This window comes from Pseudorasbora parva, chromosome 6 (genome assembly GCF_024679245.1).
Source record: "Pseudorasbora parva isolate DD20220531a chromosome 6, ASM2467924v1, whole genome shotgun sequence".
NCBI classification, from domain to species: domain Eukaryota; kingdom Metazoa; phylum Chordata; class Actinopteri; order Cypriniformes; family Gobionidae; genus Pseudorasbora; species Pseudorasbora parva.
The window spans coordinates 25439716-25454811 of record NC_090177.1 but is presented as its reverse complement, the minus strand read 5'-3'; the positions used below and the strand labels follow the sequence as shown (position 1 = coordinate 25454811).

At 37.5% G+C, this 15096-nt stretch overlaps 1 protein-coding gene and 1 long non-coding RNA gene across 2 annotated transcripts; one reads left to right on the top strand and one right to left on the bottom strand.

Annotated features, from left to right (window-relative positions):
* The first annotated feature begins 837 nt into the window (after positions 1-837).
* On the top strand, positions 838-7723 carry atp6ap1lb (ATPase H+ transporting accessory protein 1 like b). The gene is made up of 7 exons (XM_067446440.1): positions 838-1026; positions 3628-3668; positions 4528-4613; positions 4910-5151; positions 5520-5570; positions 5706-5949; positions 6213-7723. Exons 1-7 carry the CDS (start codon positions 926-928, stop codon positions 6447-6449), a joined length of 1002 nt encoding a protein of 333 aa, XP_067302541.1. The 5' UTR covers positions 838-925; the 3' UTR covers positions 6450-7723.
* Positions 7724-8706: 983 nt separating this feature from the next.
* Positions 8707-15093, bottom strand: LOC137078774 (uncharacterized). Its single transcript, XR_010905347.1, has 4 exons — positions 14962-15093; positions 14562-14666; positions 14196-14292; positions 8707-9525 (listed from the first exon to the last, which is right to left on the bottom strand). It is a non-coding gene; the product is annotated as an uncharacterized lncRNA (long non-coding RNA).
* Between the last annotated feature and the right edge of the window lie 3 nt (positions 15094-15096).

The window sequence follows — 15096 nt, the reverse complement described above, 5'->3', positions numbered from 1 at the left end:
CCATTATGAATAAGCAGCACAACACATTAGTCTATGCTGCATTTCACTGTATTAAGGCCAGTGTGGAGGCGACATTAAAATAGTTCTGTCTTACCCAATGAAGATGACTGACAGTTGTCACTTTGCTTATCAATCTCACTGTAAGCACATTCAAGGCAAATGACCCACTTGGCTCACTAAAATCCCTCTGCTGGCATTCATTTACACAATACAAATCTAGATTGTAAGATGTTGACCACAAACATAGAACAAATCTCTAGCTTTTTTAAAGCATGTTCAATGGGGTCCATGATGACGTTCATTCTATAGACAAAAACATTTAAAACTTCTTTTGTGCACAGAAAAAAGTCATAGGCCTACAGGTTTGGAACGACATGGAGGTGAGTAAAAAAAAAAATCGAGTGAATTATCCCTTTGAGATTATTATGCCTTGTGGAGATTGACAAAGGGGTTTCTACTATATTTAATTCATGTTGGTTATCAAAGTTTTCAGTGTAAATCTAGGTCAGTTGTCATGACCTTTAATTGAAACAAAATCACACTCTCAACTAATTTTTAGCCGTGCCAGATATCAAGTGGTTATGAAACTGGGCTCCTGGGACTAGAGTTGAAACACATAAACCCCTTTGCTTGAGGTTGGCCGGCAGCTACTGTATGTTTGTATGAGACAGAGGGTGCAGAAGAGAGAAAAACGATAGGGGAGGGGTAGAAGAGTGTGTGTTTGTGAGAGAGAGAGAGAGAGGGTGTGGGGAGAGAGAAAGGCTGCAAGAATGAAGGCTGTGAGGCGAATGACGCACGACAATCTCCCCCCTGCCCACTGATTGGCTGCGCCAGCCGCTCGTCAGAGAGCCCAGGTTTAGGGATGTGCGTTCAGAGCAGATTATGAAGCAGACCTCATCTCTGGCAGTCTCGTCAGATTGTCTCAATGGCTAAACACAAGCTTTTCCTGTTTTTTTCCCTGTTACTGTGTGTGTTTATCTCTCTGTCTTTGCCCTTCGATCAAGTGCCTGCGATCCTGGACAGGAGGTAAGAGCTGCGCTTTCAGCTCTAGCGTGGGGAGGGGGAATGGGGCAGTGATGCTGTGCAGCTGATGCACTGTCTTAGTCTTTTACAGTGGGCAAGAGACACCAAGAAAATGCGCTTTATTAGGAAAATGCTGAAAGAGCATTCGTGGAGCTCATTAATTCGTTTGACGTACGTGGGCTCTAGATTGAGAGTGTGTTGTTGTTCTGCTGCAGTTTTTCTTCTCTGTAAGTACAAGACATTCAAACATGGCTATGACAATGGGACAGCAGGCAGACCCTATCCAGTGTCTGTAGGAGTCAGTTTACAGATGCTACTCCAAGAAACAAAAGAACGAAGTGAGATTCCAATGGACTGGGTATATGAGCATCTTTGAATATACTCAGTCAGTTTATTGTTAAATTTGACAGTTGCTGAATTCCTTTACTTATATCAAAGTTGGAATAGCATAAATATGTTAATTTGGTTACATTTATTTATTTATCAGTTATTGGCTCATCTGATATATGAGAGTTGGTAAAAATAAAATATAATGTTATGAGTAATTTATTGCTCACCACACAGGATAGAGCTGGTTTAAATTTAAATTGAAGTGAAATTAAAAAAATTCAAATTTCACAAAAAATTCTCAAAATAAAATTTAATTTCAATTTTACAGCTGACGTGTGTGTGTATAATCTAACTTTTTATATATTTTAAATGAGATATTTACTGTATATATTAAGTTAAACATCAGCAAACTTTAAAATTATTTAGTTTATCTCTTTGCCTGGATTATGCTTGATTTGTCACATTAAATATTTCAAATTTTTTATGAGCATTGTAATTTTTTTATTTTTTATGAATACGATGCAAGTTTAGGTTTTTGGCAGTTATTTAATCAAAGAGCCAAAATTCAATTTAAAGAAGCAGGAGGTTATTGTTTTGATATCAGTTTTCTATATTCAAATATATGAATAATACACAATAGAGATCGAGATGTCTTCCTTTACTTCTGTAAACTGCAGCTGTAAACAACCTACCAACTTGCCCATCCCTCCCTAGATAGAATCTAAAGCTTAGGATTTATAGGGATAAGGGCAGCATTGCAGGCTATTGAAACAGAAATGTGTCTTAGGAGTAAAAAGTGTTGAGCGGTTTACAACCCTCCTCAAGTTTCCCAGGGTCAACGCAATGAACGCATATAGCAGACCAAAACAGACGGTTAACAATGGCAGCAAGTGGAATTAAACCAAAGGCTAATCTTATTACCATTTAACAGACAATTCTATTTTAAAGCATTGCTGTGTTTGTAGAGAACTGTGCTAATGTGTGCTAGTGTACTGTGCTAATCTGTATGCTAAACCTATAATCTATATATGCAAAAGATGATATTGAGCTCTGACAGCGGCAGTGAGGTGAAGACATAGTGTGAGCGCTGCTTTTCATTACATAAATGCTCAATTCAGCACTTAGGCTACTGTGTCCAGCCATAACCAATGACAGCAGCGCAGTCCTCAGCTGCTGACCTCGGTAAACTGGCATTAGAACAAAGGTGAGAGTCACTCCTCGTGCGCACACACTCCTCAGCAGAGCTCTGAAGACCTTATTTGCTGTGTATACATTGTTTTTATTTTTAAGCAGACCTGGAAAGAAGAAGAAAACTTGTCAAATGTAGTTTTAGAGCTCTTAAAAGTCGTTTTATATATCAATTATTTGTATGTGTATCGTTTTTTTTTTATAGAAGAAATACCTGGAAAGAAGTAGAAATGCACTTCCTAAGCTCCTCATATGTCATTTTTTCGGTTTTGAGATGTATTATCACCTTGATTGGATTATAGAGGTTTTATGAGTCAGTGTGCCACATCACTTTTGATTCAATGCTCATATCAAACTTAGGAACTGACTGAACTTAAATGCTCCATGCGGTAATCTCTTTATTTTCCCCACAAAACTGATGTTTTGCTGTATTCTTTAATCTCTTACATGAACACAAAGCACTAAATCCCAGTGTAGTAAAGGTGGGGTGGGCGAACTGGTGAAGTACATAAGAGATGAACCAAACGAGAGTCAACCAGGGTCATCTGATGCTCTCGTTCACAATCACACACCCTACTGACTTTGCTGCAGGTGAACAGACCTTAATCTAGGCCCAGCCCTGGATGTCAACACATTCACACAGCAGGAAACCTTCTCGCAGATAGGGCAGCAGATTCTTAATAAGGTTTTAGGAGATCGTCCGCCAAGCTCATTATCTCTGTGATTAGACGTATAAACGGTTCATCTTAGGATAATCCAGCAAATTCCAGCGTGAGGGATGAGGTGGCACAAGATAAATATACATGTGCGTATGTACACGCAAGGTGCCATTAAGTAATTTTCAGCCCCCACTTTGTTGATGGACTCAAGGTGCTAAGCACGTGAGAATCATGCCATTCGCCTAAATGTCTCGTCTTCTCCGGAGACACTAATCTGGACTGAAGATGTCAGACTTGTACTCATGCATGACCGGTGCATCAAGCTGAGTGGATCTATGGGAAATCTGTCTTAGAGGTTGATAAGTAGGCCACAGTCTGACACAAAGAGATCAACCCCCTTTTTGTTTTTCTTTGTTTTCCATCACAGCTCGGAGGTCCCTCCATATCAAGCTGTGAGAATTAGAACAGGTCAGTATCTATTACTTTAATGGGAGTTATGCTTTTTGGGTTTGCATTCAGCTTATTAAAATATAGTAACCTAATTTTCTGCTGAGTGTGAGTTTTTTTTTTTTGTCATTTAGATAACTTTGAGCACAACAGTGTAAGGTCAAACTTGTGTTTATCTAATGTGTTATTGAGCATTGTGTAAGTTGCCAGGTTGAATGAAACTCTTTTATGCTACATTATAAATAAACAAGAATTTAATATTGCATAATTTATATTTTAAGTTAACCATTTTGCTTCACTAACGAAAATAAATTAAAACAAAGCCACAGCAGTTATGTCTCCGAATAACACACAGCAGTGGACTTTCATTCCTGAATGTTTTGAATGAATCTTTTAAGTGAACAATTCAATGACTTACCCCCAAAAACTATTTTAATCATAAAACTGTTTTAGAGCAAACCAGTCGTCTGACTCAAATAATCACTTATATCATCACACTGGTGAAATTATTTAACCTGTAGAAAGAGTCACTGAATACCCCCCCCCCCCCCCCCCCCCCCCGATCAAGTTCAAGAACTGGAACTAGCTGTTTTATAATGACAGTTTAAGCATTACTTTGTATTTAAAAGTTTATTAAAAGCAAATGCAAATGGAATATGATCTCAGAGTGGAATAAACAATTTACTATTTGAAATTTACTATTTTGTCTCATAGATCTCTTTTCATCTTTTTGAAATTTAACTTTCATGCAGCAGAAAACTAAAACTTTTTCTTGGACATTTACTTTGCGAGTTTGCGTGCCTAAAATATGATTCTCTGTGCTGAAAGAACTCGCCATGCCATCTCCCCCATTGTCCTATTTTAACATTTTGTGATGCAGATGGAGAACATGTTGAGAGTCCAAGTGCCTCACACGAGGAGAGTTATTCGCCTGCAGCTGAAAATCCACTCAGAAGAATACTGCAGGTATTGCATTTTCCCTGATAGTCAATGTGACCTTGGCTTCCATAAGCAACATCTCTGCCTTAATTCACCCAGCATCCTACAAGACCAATAACAACATAGTGACAGATTTAGAACTAACATATTATTGGGGGGGGGGGGGGGGGGGGGGGAAGAAGATATGTGGGCCAGGAAATATCTGCCATCTTAGGCCTGATCGTTTCCTTTTATAAAAAAAACATTTGAGATCAGATAAGCCCATCAATAATGCATGTTCCATACATTATCACTCAGTTTGTTTTGTTATCATTTTCAAACAGCCTTATGGTTGGCATCTGCATGCCCAGCCTAGAACCAAACGGAAGTTACTACAGTCTACCAGCTCGGGACCCTACTCCCCACTGACTGTAGCTTACAACGGCAAGATATGCATCCTCTTCAAAGCTAAGAGACTGGCTATTCGATACAGGAACAACACTTTCCTCGATCTCACAGAGAGGGTGTTTGGACCCAATGCACAAGTAGACACCAAAGGCTCTGTTTGTGCAAAGGAGAAGGCCACGTAAGTTTTCTTGAAAACTCTTTCTGCCATAGTTTCAGTAGCATTTCAGCAGATTATGTACTATAAACAGTGGCACAAAAAGGTATTTTTACACTTAGCCATTACATTAAATTCTGAAATATAATATTGTTACAAAACAAATAATGTAACAAAATATAATTTACGTTTTAAAAATATATTAAACTACATTACTGTATTTTTCACTACATTATCACTACATTACTGTATTTATTATTAAATAAATGCTGCCTAGGTGAATATATATATATATATATATATATATATATATATATATATATATATATATATATATATATATATATATATATATATATATATATATGAATGACAGTCTTGCATTGTTATAGGCTATCTTTGCATTTGGGTGACGTGGAAGACATCAGGGGACTTGTCATCAGGTAAACATTTTTTTTCTTCTTCTACACTTAACTTGACGTATCAGAAGCTTGCAAAAACAGGGGTAAAAATGTTACCCTTGCAGGGTAAAAATTACATTTAGTTGTTAATTACTTGCTCTTTTCTGATTTCTAAAGGCTTCAGATGTCCAACACATTCTATGAATCAGTAAGCCAGAACTGGTTCACTCTGGACAGTGTCCACATTCACTACAACTGGACTCATGAGGCCACATTCAATGCCACGGAGGTCTATGCCCCCGCCACCTATTCTTACCACTGCCAGCATGTCAGCAGCTTACAGAAATATGACACCCTACTAGTGCCCAGCTCCCACACCGACAGCTCTGCAAACTGGCACATCACTTTCACAGATTTTCAGGTAGCTTCCACGAAATGTGCTCAAGTGTTTTCAAAAGTTAACTGAAATGTAATATTTTTGAGATTCGTTGTGGGTTTTGCTGACATATTTGTAAATTACTTTAAGTTTATTTATTATAAGTTTATTCTTTATTGGCATATGCAAATATGGTTCCATGAAACCTTTCCATTCTACAAAAGGTTCTTTCTAGTGGAAAAAGGTTCTTTAGATTTTTTAAATGTTAAATTAATGTTTTTAAACATTAATTTTATACCTTTTTTCAGATCCAGGCCTTTAATGTCCAGTCCAACAAGTTTGCTTCAGCAAGTGACTGTGCAACTTTCTTCACTCCAGCCATCTTGATGGGCCTAATCACCTCTCTGATTCTGCTACTGGTATTGGCTTACGCCCTGCACATGGTCGTCCACCTCAAGCACATTGACCGTTACGAAGAGCACAAGACCACCGTCTACTTCCCCCGTACCCCTGAGGCAGAGCTCCCAGACAAGAACAGCGTGTGAGGAGCGAAAGACCAGCAAAAGACCGGCGCGTAAAGGATTGCTAGTTCTGATTTTGGGTGGCTGCATTGTCCTCTTGGTCTTCCTCCTGCCTGGCACTAATTCCTCCCCTTATCACTTTCTTAACCTTATTTCTTACAGTCAGAGGATGAGATTACCTGATGCATCAGGTGTTAAAACCCAGACTGGAGCCAAAACCCGGACATACAACGGCTTTCCAGGACCAGTACTGGGAAGCCTATGAAATGAGGACAAAAAAATGAGAGATTGCCTTTTATTAGACCACCATTCTGGTGGACTTTTCAAAGCACTTCACTGACTGGATACAAGTACTGTGGTTAGAAATATACGAATTGACAAGGCAGGGATGGCAGAAGAGAAAAGACTGTGAAACAGAAAGGACTGTGGTTTGATATGGAAGTCTTCTGTTTTTGTTTTTTTACAGTACTTCATAAATCACCATCTCAATCATCTGTAATGGCGTCTGTTGACTGATCTGCCACTGCTTACAAGAACTGTTATATGACTGCCAAAGTGGTGCAAAATAGTTTGTCAACCTTGATGGGTAACTGAGAGTAATAATGTGAATATGAAACATACAAAACAACCCATAAATGTACAGTGCTTAATACTATTTATGTATTCCAGGACTATACAACATAGATTCAGGAACTCCATAAATATACTCATTGGCTTTAAATGATCAGCTAGATACTCATATAGATCTAGATTCAACTGCTGTTTTAGTAATTAACAAACTTCCAGTATTAAGCACCTTCAAATCTATAAATATTAAGTGCGTAAAATGTATAGCAAGAAAAAGACCTTTTTTTAAAGCTTCGGAAACTGATATATTGCACAGAACATTTTTATATGAACTCATAATTGCTAGATCTATATGCTGTCCCTTTTCAGGTGGAATATATTAGGACTAATAGATGAATTTAGCATCCCTTAAGAATTTATAGTACAGACAGTATAGCTATAGTGAGGTAATGCTGAAAGAATGCTGTACAATTATTCATGTAAGTGTTTAATACCCTCAGTATCATAATCAGTATACCTCTATATCTACAATTATAACATCGGTAACTCATTATCACAATAACCTGCAGCATGACAATGACTAGAGATAAACCTCTACCATGGCACGTCTGATTCTGGAGGTAATTTGTGTTCATTTGAATGATGGTCACACACTGAAGTGCACAAGAAGTTTTCTGAACATCAGTCAATTCAGTCTGAACAATAAACAGTGAACAGATCAAAATGCAAAATGCGTCATACCCTGCGTCATATTTTGATAGTAGAAAGAAATGTTGCATGCAATTGTTGTGCTGTTCTCTGCAATGGTAAAGCAGTAGTCCTGGCCACATGCTGTTATAGGGATCGCCGCCTCATGCTGACCGTCTGCTATGGCCCCGGATTTTTTGCGGTGAAAAGGCAGCGACCCCCTCCTGTTCCATTTTTCCTGCCCTTTCTGCCATCTGCTTTCATCTCACTTCTCAGAAGGAGCCTGCGGGGCTGCCTTCTTACCGGGGCAATTTACCTGTCTGCCTGCCTGCATTCGAAACGAACTTTACTCACACATGCTCTACTTTCTGCGTCACTGACTCTCACAGCACCGAGAGTGTGTTTTCCTGCAGGGTTTAACGGTTTCACAGCTGGCATTAGTCTGGCTTTGTGCTGCAGATGCAAAGAATATCATGTTGGTTTAGTCATGGCTGAGTGCTACTTACTAATTGTTATCTCCTTAATTATTTTGTCTTATTACACAGCCTTCTGGAATACCAGGTTGGTTCTGGTTGGTCAATCCGTCATCCATAGCAGCGTTGCAGTCTGCTCATAACTAAAACTGGCACTACTTTAATGTTTTGCCCTATTGTTACATATAAACACAACTTGCAGTTCAGTAGCCTATTAATATGTAATATTGTTGCAGTGTTCGTCTTGTTGGTATGCTGATTATTTTGGACCCTTCTATGGCATGAATTTTTTAATTTGGGGAAAAAAATATTTCACGCCATTTTTCACACACACTACACATATTTATGGGCGCACACGTTACTTTGCTAACTGAACCCTTGACCCCTAGTCTCAGCTTCAGACGTCACGACCACGGACCATTGGCTGATAGTCATGCATATGGCACCATTATCTGGTAACACTTCAGGAGTTTCAAAGTTGTCAGGAGTTTCAAAGTCGTCATCTGATTGGTTGAATTCTACAGGAAGCCGTGACGCCATATTCCCTCGTTGAACGCTGTAGCTGTGACAATAAGTGCTTACCAGGATCAACTAAACACTGGATTTTCAAAAGTATGTGAAGTTTGCAGCTCCATTGTTGCAGCAAACTTGCCACGCATCAGTCTATTATTGCAGGAACATCGACTTATCATATTTACATTACGCGGAACAAAACAAACTGTGATTGGTTGTCCTTACATGTCAATCAAACATCCTCTTTAGCGGTCCTTGACTAATGAAAACTATGATAGAGTCAGACCTTCTGCTGTCAGTCTATGGCTGCGTCCGAAAACCAAGAAAGCTGATCGCTGCCTCTGCACCTCACAAAACTAATTTCAGACATACTTCTTAGGCAGTGTAACAGTTTAATGATCTACAGCAATATAGAGCGAGCTTTGGTGAGAACTAAACACATTTTATTACAACATTGGTAATTTCTCGCTACAAATTATATCAGAAGTGGAAAATTTCGGACGCCATCTTATTTTCCCATCTCAACTGTCACTGAAAAGAAAGCACAGGATTGTGGGATATCAAAGGCAGCGAAGGATACATGTATGCTGCCTTCAAAAATCGATCAGATGAAGGTATCTCAGGAGACAGGAAGTGAAGCAAACATTAGATTTGGACATGGATTGATGCCTTCCTGCCTTCAAATGTGTCCTCCAAATGCAGCATTTTCCAGGTTTCGGATGCAGCCTCTGTCTCTCAAACCTGATTCAGGGATCCCCTCTTTTCGACTCTCCTCAAATCTCACTGTCTTCACTGTCCCAGCTGCTCAAACATGTTCCTTCCGCCCATAAAATGTTCTTGTGTCCATTTCCTGCAAGTATCTGTAGATAGCAAACACAGTGACTATTGGTGCATTCAAGTCATGTCACAGTCAGTTTGTATTGTATTTACGAGAATGCACATGAAGGCCACCACAAAGTTGTAATTACAAGTGGGAAGCAATGTTAGTAGTAAATTGTTTTCAATTCTGAAGTTTGCCAGAAAATACTAGGCTACTCATTTAGCCGGTAAATGAGCTGATAGGCTACATAAAATAATAATACAAACTAAAAACTAAAAAAAAAATAAAAAAAAACTCTTCCCCCTCTATTTCTCATTTCTTCTTCCCTTTTCTGGTTTTTGCTACTCTGAGCAGTATACAAATCTTGGTATTTGGGGCACTTTTTGTGTTTCTTTGCCTCTTCTTGACAGATCGCTTCCTGTACTCCTGAGTTGTAACATTAAGTCGCTTTGGATAAAAGCGTCTGCTAAATGCATAAATGTAAATGTAAATGACCAAACTACATTTCCCATCATTCTCCGTGGCAGCATAATATATAAAAGAGCATATTGCAGGTTAAATCTTATATCTAGCCGTATTACCGTATTTATACGTATATTTTAAAGAAAATATAGTTCCTACATAATTTTTCTGTAACATTGACTCACTGGAGTCTCTAACCTGCAATAGGCCTTCAATGATAAAGCATAATGACACACATAATGCATATTCTTTGAGTTTTCCAGACGTGTAAAAACTTACCAGGAGGACTTGAATGCATCATGTGGTCCTATTGCCTGAACAAAAGTTGTCTAACTGCACAATGTTGTCTTGAGGAAACAAACGAGAAATCGCTTTTAAAGGACTACAACAAACGTGTGGTAGTAACCTGGGCGTCGGAAGCAAAACAAAATAAATAAATGTTGGTGGGTCCTCACAGATTTTTTTTTTTTTACTGGAGTAGATGCCATTGTTTAGTACACATATTCTGCACTGTTTACTAAACCTCTCAGACTGTAAACAGTTCCCGCGCGTGCAATTTATAGATTATCATTATTATGATAGAATATGCTAATCAATGACTCACTTGAAGATATGGTCAATTCCACGTCAGCTACATAAACTCATAAACTAACAATTCAGAAAAGTCCTGTCGCAACGTAACTTACTTGAGTATCTCCATCATTGTCCTCCCCCACCCTCTTCTTGAAGTAGAACGTTTTGAACGAATCATTCAATCGGTTGGTTCGGAAACGTCACGTGATTTCAGTAAAGGCTGGTATATGTATTATTAATGTATTAATGATGTTTTGCTTTTATTATCATTTCATTGGTATGCAACTTTTTACTATAGCAATACTTATATTTTAAAAATAAATATTAAAAATATTACATAATATTAATAGGGTTAAGGCTACTTCAAATGTCAGATCACCGCTGGGGGGTGATGATCTTTGTGAACCCATGAATCATCTCTGGCCTGTTTAGGTGAGTCATACATGGAAGAAACAAAACAAGCCCTGAAAATTGATAAAATAACAGACACTTATTTAATTGTATTAGATGATTAGCTATTTGCATTTGAAAGATTTTACTTTCAATTAACTCTTTTATTTATATTGTTCTGACCAGTAGGGGTCGGTGTGGAGATGGGTGTGGAATTGTTTCAAAGTTACGTTGGCTGCGTCTGAAACCTGAAAAATGCTGCCTTCGGAGGACACATTTGAAGGCAGGAAGGCATCAAGCAATGTCCGAATCTAATGTTTACTTCACTTCCTGTCTCCTGAGAGACCTTCATCTGATCGATTTTGGAAGGCAGCATACATGTATCCTTCGCTGCCTTAGATATCCCACAATTCTGTGCTTTTCATTCAGTGACAGTTGAGCTGGGAAAAAAGATGGCGTCTGAAAGTTGCGTTTGCGGGTCAGTTTGTGTGTTTGTGTTTTTTACCACGTATTACACTTCTGATGTCATTTCTCGATGTCGTTTACTATCCCATTAGGCAGGCACGTGAGACGAGTTATAAATGGTTGAGATGGGACGAAACCATAGGATGAAACTGACGCTAGTAGGTCACATGATCATGACAACATGGCGGATGTAGTACGTCCGGATTACATTCACAGGCCCTGTCCCAAATGGCACACTTCATGTGTACTTTTGGTCTAGTGGACTTACAATGGCCATTGCGTGCACGTGTCCGTTAAGACCACAAGACCGTAGGGTGTCCCATTCGTCATTTAAGCTTAAAGAAGGGTGCTCGTGAGCGCCGCCCTTGCGATACGCCTTTGCACTTCAGCTGAGCCTGCAAGTTTGCGAGCTACGCCGAGGACTTCTACCCGACAGTCAAAGCGGCATTACATTGTGAAAGTGCGGGCTCAGAGGAAGACATTAAGGGTTTAGGGTGCCATTTGGGACAGGGCCGCATACTATATTCATTCATACTACATAGATTAGAACAACCTTGTTTAACGGTCGTGAAGTTCAATTCAAATTCAGCCATTTGCTTCAACTGGTTTCACGAAGCCTTGGTCTGCCCGCATCAAAGGAAGAAACTCATTTGCTTTTAAAGGGACACACAAAAACTGTGTACATTTTTTAAACAATTTTAACATGCTAAAAAAAATATCTGTGGGGTTTTTTTGAGCTAAAACTTTAAATACACACTCTGGGGACATCAGAACTTGTTTTCTTGTAAAAAGGGGCACTTTTAGGACCCCTTTAAATATGACTTTGCTTCATTAAAAGACTGCTCCACCACAAAAGGCCACACCCACTTCAGCCCTCATTTCATTTAACAGACATGTCAGGTGATATTATATATATGTATAGAGAGAGAGAGAGAGAGAGAGAGAGAGAGAGAGAGAGAGAGAGAGAGAGAGAGAGAGAAAGAGAGAGAGAGAGAGAGAGAGAGAAAATAAATAACAGAATAAACGACTTGATAAAATTAATGATTCATTTTTAATCAAATTATTTTTATTATCTTTAAATAATGTATTATTTTCTGTTTTTATACATTTTAAAATATATATTTTTTACTTTAATTTATTTGTTAATTAATTTTAATATTTATTTTAATATTTATTTTTACATTTATTTATTTATTTATGCATTCAATTTTTTTTTACATTTATTTATTTATTGAATCATTTATTTTTACTTTTCCGTGTGCAACATGGAAATGAGGAGGGCGGTCCTTGTGTAGCTTCAGCGCATCATTGGTTGAGCGCTCAAGCATAGCATTTTAAAGTAAATAGCCACCGGATGGTTCTTACACAGACACCAAACAATTTATCAATGTTTCCAGCAGTTTGACCCATTGAGAGATACGTTTCAATAGTACTTATCGGAAGCAAGTACGATGGATGTCATGTCTAACTGTAGTGCCTTCTGACTCACACAGATTTTGAACTCAACAGGTTGTAGCTCTTGCATGAATACTATGGCGGACGTTTCACAAATAGCTAACGTTAGAGAGTTGCTCAATATAGCCAATGAAGTCAAAAACAACTAATCAAATGACTGTTGTTTAGATTAGATGTACTAATCAATGTTTTTAGGAGCACTATATTCCGATATGAATGTGGAAGTACAGAATTTTAAGGTACTCTGCTAAATATTTCCCAGTGCATTCAAAATCTGTGCGAGTCAGATGGTATATGGTGGGACGACCATTGTACTTGCTTCTGATAAGTGCCATTGAAACTTATCTCTCAAACTGAAACATTGCCAAGTTGTTTGGTGCCTGTGAAAGAATCCGGCCGCCATTAACTTTGATAAGTCTCCTCTATCGCTTAGCTGGTCTGACAATTCTATGCTTGAGTTCTCAACCAGTGATACGCTGAAGCTACCCAAGGACCGCCCTCCTCATTTCCATGTTACAAACGGAACAGTAAAAATGAAAGAACCAATCAATAAATAAATATAAAAATAAATGAATACAAAAATAAATAAATATTTAAATATATATATAAATATTTAAATAAATATTTAAATGAATTTACAAATAAATACATTTATTTAAATAAATATATATTTTTAAAATGTATAAAAGCAGAAAATAATAAATAAAAGGGAAAGATAATACAAACTTTAATTTGATTAAAAATGAATCATTTATTTTATCAAGTTGTTTTTTAAATTTATTTTCCTATTAATCACATTTATTTATCTATTTGTCTACTTATTAATTTACATATTTGTATATTTATTAATTGATTTACTTATTCATTCATTTATTTATTTATTTATTTTTAATTTCTTCAGGTTTGGTCCTCCATAGGCCTTGTGCTGACATGCAAAAAATTAAAAACATTTATACACGTTATATATAACATTTAATCTACTAATAGTAAATATATTTAAATATTGCAAGTATCAGAGAGGATAAAAGAGAAAGGAAGAGAAATAGTCTTAATCTTTTTAATCTAGCCTAGAAAACACTGAATTATTCAGGCACCCATAAGACCCAATTTTAGATCCAAATCTTGGACCAACGCAGCTTCTTTTTGTTGTCATTATAAGCTGTAGATCTTACATCGCAGAGATTTATGACCATGACTCATCCCTTTCAATGATTCAAGGTCGTAGTGATGCCACTGGACAAGGTGACTTCAATATTCTCTGCTGGTGACCATAACTGATTTTTCTCTATTTTGTGTGGTCAGAACTTACAGGGCAAGTATGAGTGAGACTGTCGCCATGACAACAAAGGAAAGATCCATACAAACCCTTTCAGTCTTCCTCTGAGCATGGCAAACCCTCTTAATTCCACATCAGTGGCTTTGGTTGGTCAAATTTAGACAAAGGTAGCCAGTACAATTCAGCCTGATTGAGAAAACATAATATTTCATGGAGACAAAAGACTGGAAATGCAACGTTTATGTCTAATGCAACAGTATATTATAGGACCTACATCTATCTATTGCCCTGCTCATAAATTATAAAACTGCACAACATTTTTTATATAATAAGGTAAACAGCACTGTTGTTTAAATGTGTAAATTACATTTCTGATATAATGTTCAGATATGTGAGACTTTCAATTTAAATACAAATTTTAAATACAAATTTTAAAAACATAGGATGTCACTTACCACCATGTTCAAGTATTTTAAGGGTAGATATTGTTTAATCACAGATTTTGAGATGGAAGTTAAAAATGTGAGATCCAGCACTCAAAATCATTGCTGTGTTTACATCTGGACAAACAAACAAACAAACAAAATGAACAATTATTAGAAGTGAACTTTTTTTTAAAGAGCTCAATTATGAAAATGCATGTTTCTATCAAATAGCCAGCTTTCAAATGATTGGTTTGACATTCAAAGTTTTTTTTTAATTTTGACATACAATGCAACTAATAATATACAATTAATTACCGAAACCACAGTGCATTCGTTGGCACTGATACAAGCACCAATGACTACTATTGTTAACAGTTTTTACATAAGAGACGGCCTAACGAGTGAAACAATGGGCCTGAGTGTATTCTACCATGCAGCTGCAGCCTCTTTTTAGATGCCTCAGGACGCTTGTATGCCCATGTGAGCGAGACCTCCAGACCATCACCTGGGGGGGATGGCGTCACATGACGAGGCATGCACAAATTTCCACAAAGAAAACGACCCC

Coding starts and splice junctions, on each gene's coding strand:
- atp6ap1lb (XM_067446440.1), top strand. CDS start 926: ATGGCTAAACACAAGCTTTTCCTGTTTTTTTCCCTGTTACTGTGTGTG. Junction 5,152..5,519: donor TGTGCAAAGGAGAAGGCCAC/GTAAGTTTTCTT, acceptor GCATTGTTATAG/GCTATCTTTGCATTTGGGTG. Junction 5,950..6,212: donor TCACTTTCACAGATTTTCAG/GTAGCTTCCACG, acceptor ACCTTTTTTCAG/ATCCAGGCCTTTAATGTCCA.